Source organism: Trifolium pratense, linkage group LG6, assembly GCF_020283565.1.
Source record: "Trifolium pratense cultivar HEN17-A07 linkage group LG6, ARS_RC_1.1, whole genome shotgun sequence".
Classification (NCBI taxonomy): domain Eukaryota; kingdom Viridiplantae; phylum Streptophyta; class Magnoliopsida; order Fabales; family Fabaceae; genus Trifolium; species Trifolium pratense.
In genome coordinates, this window is record NC_060064.1 from 25,074,309 (window position 1) to 25,080,308 (window position 6,000).

The window sequence follows — 6,000 nt, forward strand, 5'->3', positions numbered from 1 at the left end:
TTTGCAGTTACACAATGATAACTTAGTTTAACAACAAAAATAAAGAGTAGAGATTCTTGCCTAAAAGAGTACATTACTTGTGAATGAGTGTTTAATTTATTGATGTGGCTGTTAAGTGACATTGATTAGCAAGATCTTCATCCTTAAATCCATATCTTCATATTTAAATCCAAATCTTCCTCTTCTTCGTCTTCATCCTTAAATCCAGATCTTCATCTTCTTCGTCAACTTTCATCATCATCTTTATATGATGTGATGATGGATCCATATTTTTTGAAAAGGAATATGGCTCAATAGATTCTTTAACTACTTTTGTGTTTTCTACAATTTATACAAAAGTTAGGAAATGTTGATAAATTAATGTTATATTATAGGTTTAAATGCATTTTAGTCCTTTTATTTTAATCAATCCATAACTTTGGTCTCTCAATTTCTAATTTCACAATTTTAGCTATCTATCTTTCAAAATTCAGACATTTGATCCCATCCATTAATTTGACTCTCAATTTTGATTACTTAGCTTTGTACTAGTACGTAGTTATATCTACTAGCTAGATTAACTTCTAGATATGATATACCAAAGGAAAATGTGTCATGAGAATGCAATACATGGAAAAGGATAAATATTTACTGAAAGACGATCACACCACCATGTGAAAATTTTAACTTATGAAGACAAAATTTCTCAAATCGGGTTTGAGTGCAGTTAGGTGTGTAGTCAAGCACGTTCGTGATTGTTCGATCAATATTTGACAGTTCAGATTCTAACCTCAAATTGTATATTAAATAAATATAAAAATATTGTATTACAATCTGAACCGTACAATCTTAATTGGACGGTTCGGAAATGTTGACCACCAGCATCTAATCCATATTGAAATTTTTCAACCACCACATAGTCATTTGCAAAATTCAAATTTAAATAGATTTACAAGAGGACCCTATTCAGGGCTACGGACAATTTTATTATAGTTTATTGTTGAATATATATATACTTGAATTTCACATGATAATAAAACTGCTATGAAGTGTTTTGTTAATATATTTAGTACCCAAAAGTAACCAAAAGAAATTTTTAGTACCCAAAAATTATTAGTATATATTCACCTACCTGAAAACTTAAAATGAGAAAGCTGTGGAAGCAAAGAAATTGATCAACATAGCTTTGTAGTTGAGCTCAAAAGGAGATGTCATTTCAAACTATTCTTCTAAAATCGAATAATTCAACAAATTAAGCTCTCTAAAGCAATGTTTTAAGAACCGGACCGGAGGTCGAACCGTTGTGACAACTGGTTCAAGGGTCAACCGGTCGGATCGGTTCAACCGTTATTGAACCGTTTATATTGAACCGTTCATATAATTTTTTCACGTGTTTGAGTCTATGGTTGGAAAGGAAAGATTTTTGATTTTTTAACCTTTCAATTTCAATCCATCGTTTTTTTTAATTAAAAAATCAGTTTTTTTTTTTTTTTTAAGTGAGAGAAAAACCGGCCGGTTTTTCCGGTTCACCGGTTCACACCGGTTCACACCGGTTCACACCGGTTTTTGACCGGTTCCACTGACTAGCGGTTCTTGCTAGTCATCCGGACCGCCGAGGGCACCGGTTCGTGGTCGAACCGGTCGGACCGGCCGGTCCGGTTTTTAAAACATTGCTCTAAAGTGAACAACCCACCCGCTTTAGAGAGTGAAGTGATAAACAAATTAATTGCTGATATTATATGCATATATATAACAAATCATAGTGGTCAAAATATCAACGATTGGTTTTCTTTATTAATTAACTACTCAATTTGGAGGAGCTAAAACATAGCAACAACTAGAGTGAGATAATCGCGACAAATTATTAAAACTAAGTTTAGTGCATACATAATGTGTAGGCGACTTCACTACATACAATTATGCCAAAGCGTGGATCAAAATGAAATTTATCATCTGAAGCCAACACATTCGAGGCACAGTGCACAAAGGCAAATTTAAGCACAATAACCAACAACTGAGGAAGCTCAATGGCTGGAAAAATATCATACCAGCAATAACAGATAAATATTCAACCAACAAAGATATCCAAAAGTAGCCCTACTACAAAATACATAAAAGCTTCCCTCAACCAATGAAACATCATATTTCAAGTTATGCACACAAATCTCAATCATCATCTTCATCGTCATCATCCTCTTCCTCGTCATCTTCGTCCTCATCATCTTGGTGGTCGTCCTATACAATGAGGAGAATGGTAAAAAAACACAAAAAGGAAGATTTGTTTTCATGGTTTTTATTAAAAAAAATGTGCAAACAAATTGTAAAATGAGGAACAGGGAATGAGAGAAAAAAAAAAGTGCAAATAGATTGTAAAATGTATCAAAGAAATTTTTTGGAACATGTTATCTAAACTTTTTGGAAGAAAAACTATCATGGAGACTGAGAAACCATAGCACCTTTGTGAGGTAGCGAATGTCATACTATTCAAAGTGTTTTTCTTATGATGCTCAAAATTCATGTAAGCAAAAGAAGAAAGAATTTAGACTACCTCTCCACTTGCTTCATCTTCATTATTAACTTCAGATTTGGACTTGTCTGATTCCTCATCTTCATCGTCTGCTGCACTTGGCTATCAACATTAAAGAAAGTTAAACACATGAACAAGACAATCAAAACACAAACAGCAAAACTAGAAACACAACATATGATTACCTTGTTATTATAAGCATTCATAAGTTTTTCATACTCAACTTTCCTTTTTGCAGCCTTGGCTTCATATGGAGCTTTTTCCTTTTTATTCAAAATAAGAGAGTTAGAATAAGATAGAATAAATCCACTCTTCAATATAACAAAGCCAATACTACAAATATGTTAATAATTCTTTTACAAGAATATTGTTTAAATTTATATTTGAAAACATCAAAAGACATGATGAAGAGTATAAATATTTATAAAGGCTCAAATTTTGTCGGTATGTCTTAAAAGATTGCATTGCTTACCGGCTTAGTCAAAGATTTCCATTTCTCTCCTCCAGCTTTTCCGACCTTCAATGAAAGTGAGCAATACATGTTTAGAGGCATATTATAAAAGCAATCATCACGATACACAATGGCACAATCCAAATGTAAACTTACAGCTGATACAGCCTTCACATTAGGATTTTCTGCCTTGAAAGTCTTTCTGAAATCCTCACTATGAAAGAATGGAAGAAAAGTCAGGTAATTTTATAAAAAGATATATAACTGAAATGGGTAAACACACAAATACTAACAGAAAGACAAAGAAAGCGCTTGGAGGTCTTTTTGGTTTGTTGGGATCTTTCTTGGCCTTCTTGTCCTTTTTAGTCGTCTTTGGTGCACTGCTCTTCTCAGGTTTAGAAGCTGCTTTTCGCTTTCCTACCTTTCTGTAGACAACAAATATAAATATGTTTCATCGTTACATGATTCATGTAACAACTGTTTCCACCATCATGTATCTATAATCACATACCGATAGCAGTTGTATACATGGCTAAGTATATCATATGAAAAACAACACTTTAATGAACAATGACATACAAAGTCATCATATATCAAAAATGCTTCATATTATGATATTATAACAAGTGTAATGTGATGATAAAGAAAAAGAAACTAACCGGTCATCAACTGGTTTCAATACTTCCCTCGAAGTCTTTCCTGTTCCCTTGCCCTTTGTCATTGCCGCCTAAGTTTCTGTGCCAAGTTGGTCAAAGGTTAAAAAAAAAAACCAAGAATCATCAAATACCCAATTATGAAATAGAGCAGGTTAATAAAACACAAAGATATGCTCAATCCATTGAACAAGAAACTAAAAAAGATTTCCCATCAGGATTAGCTTATTATCCTGCAGCCTCAAAGTCTCACATATCCGCTACTTACCCACAAAGCCAACACAAATATCAATTTCACAAGATTAAGTGTCCTATAGTCACAACCAAGGTTAAAAAAAAAAGAAGAGTTTTTGATGTCTCCAAGACCACAACACAATACAATCGTAATTGAGATCGCATCAGCTTCGTTTGAATGTGATTTTCTATGTGACTGCAACTATGACTGTGACTTAAAACCTTGATCACAACATAATTCATTCACACATAGTCAATAGTCACACACTTTCAAATTGACCTTCCTTTCAAAAATCAAATATCACATAATATTGAGCTAACAATCATCAATCATAAAACTAAGTATAATAATCATCAACAACGTGAACAAAGATCACATAATCCTCAATTCAATTATTTGACCAATTCAACATCAAATCTTCAGCACTACACTTAACTCCATATTACATGTTACATAGCACATACCTAAATACATACATAAAAACAAACAAACACAGATAAAAACTAGTTTAAGGTTTTCATTCCTCATAATTCATAACTATTTAATTTTCATTTCCTCAAAAAACAAACATAAGCCAAACAAAAAATAAATAAATAAATAAATTCAAAAGAGATATTGAATCCAAAGAGATATTGAAGCAAATAGAAATTAAATAGGAAAAAAGGAATTTACCTTGAAAGGGATGAAGGGAAGAAGAAGAAGAAGATCTTCAACAAGAGAAGCAGAACCGAACACACACACAGCAAGCGGAGAATCAAAGCGACAAAGGTTAGGAACAAAACAAAGAGGGTACAAGTAGAACTAAATACAACCGGAATAGCAGGTAAGGTTTTTAGTGTGTTTTGATGCAAAGATGAGTCAACCCATATCCATAATGAGTGGATTTTACCTGCAATAGCCGGTTGTCATTTGAGAAGATATTCTCAACAATCATTATTATTAATTACTAATTATTGACATATACTTTTTCTTTTCTTTCAAACTCTATTTCTTTGACTAATCTATGTTTTGTTGGTTTTGGTCAAGGAATTTATATGAATTTTGAATTTTATCTTAAGGTGAAAGTAAAAAATTGTATGTTTAAATTCGGCTCTTGTGTCTCGTGAGTTTAATTCAACTGACAGGAATATCGTATTATATATATGTAAGAGTTGGAGTTCGAATCTCAGTCACTCAATTTATTCATCTTTAAAATAAACTTTTTAACCACTAAATAACTTTGAAAACAAAAAACAAAAAAATCGGCTCTCGCATATTATAATTTTCTATCGAACTAAATTATACTCACATTAACATCTGTTTTGTTTTATTGGCTTTTTTTTTTATAATCTATTTTAGTGGCTAGAAAATCTACCTTAAAGGTGAATAAATGAAGCGTCCAGGGTTAGAATCTCGGCTCTTTCACATATAGTGTGATGTCCCTGCCAACTGAGCTAAACTCACGATGACCTATTTTATTGGTTTTAACTCTAGGTGAAAATAACATGATAATATTAAGTTTGACAAAGAAAAATTAATTTTGGTCAATAATTATTTTAGTTGTGAATTAAATAATTCTGATTAATTTTTTAATTGAAATTTATTAGTCATTTAAGTTCAAATTTTTTTGTTGTTTTTTAAAATAAAGAGTGTTTTAAAATTTGAACTTTTGTTGACTGATTTCATTTTCAAAATTAGCGATTAAAATAAATTATTTTACGAGATTATTTATAGTAAATCATTCATATTCTTTATACTACTTCTGTCTTTAAATATAAGACCATGTTAACTGAATCACGATAATTAAAAAAGTTGGTAGTAGTGATAAAATTATGGTGAGGCTTACTGTACTCATTCATAATTTGAGAGTATTTACTATTTACCCATAAACCAATCAAAACAAACCACATAAGTGGATTTGCATGTGGTACCCACAACTAACTTGTAACAAACTTTTGTATTTGCATATAACTTGTTATTATTGGTTGATGGATAAATAATATCCTCAAATCATGAAAGGGTAGATTAGAAAAAACCTAATTTATTGATAGTGCAGGTTTTTTTTATATATATAATTTTATCATTTAAAAGAGATAATTTGTTTATGTTTATCGTAGTATTTATTGTAAAGTGTAGAAAAAGAGGTAAAATAAGTAAAGAAATAACAAATGTTGTT

At 31.3% G+C, this 6,000-nt stretch overlaps 1 protein-coding gene across 2 annotated transcripts; it reads right to left on the reverse strand.

Moving 5' to 3' along the window:
- Positions 1–1,822: 1,822 nt before the first annotated feature.
- LOC123888920 (high mobility group B protein 1) lies at positions 1,823–4,751 on the reverse strand. Of its 2 annotated transcripts, XM_045938084.1 has the most exons (8): positions 4,518–4,751; positions 3,617–3,692; positions 3,251–3,382; positions 3,114–3,171; positions 2,979–3,023; positions 2,692–2,769; positions 2,528–2,608; positions 1,823–2,214 (listed from the first exon to the last, which is right to left on the reverse strand). In XM_045938084.1, exons 2-8 carry the CDS (start codon positions 3,676–3,678, stop codon positions 2,146–2,148), a joined length of 525 nt encoding a protein of 174 aa, XP_045794040.1. In that variant the 5' UTR covers positions 3,679–3,692; positions 4,518–4,751; the 3' UTR covers positions 1,823–2,145. The 2 variants fall into 2 exon arrangements, with proteins under 2 accessions (XP_045794040.1, XP_045794039.1); XM_045938083.1 differs by having other exon boundaries at positions 2,528–2,769; positions 4,518–4,680.
- Positions 4,752–6,000: the final 1,249 nt, after the last annotated feature.

Bases quoted from the DNA above. Each gene is read 5' to 3' on its own strand.
- LOC123888920 (XM_045938083.1), bottom strand. From the start codon at position 3,678: ATGACAAAGGGCAAGGGAACAGGAAAGACTTCGAGGGAAGTATTGAAA. The intron at 3,024-3,113 runs GTAAGTTTACAT...CTTTCATTGAAG, and splicing joins ATGTGAAGGCTGTATCAGCT to GTCGGAAAAGCTGGAGGAGA. The intron at 2,215-2,527 runs GTAGTCTAAATT...CTCATTGTATAG, and splicing joins AAGATGAAGCAAGTGGAGAG to GACGACCACCAAGATGATGA.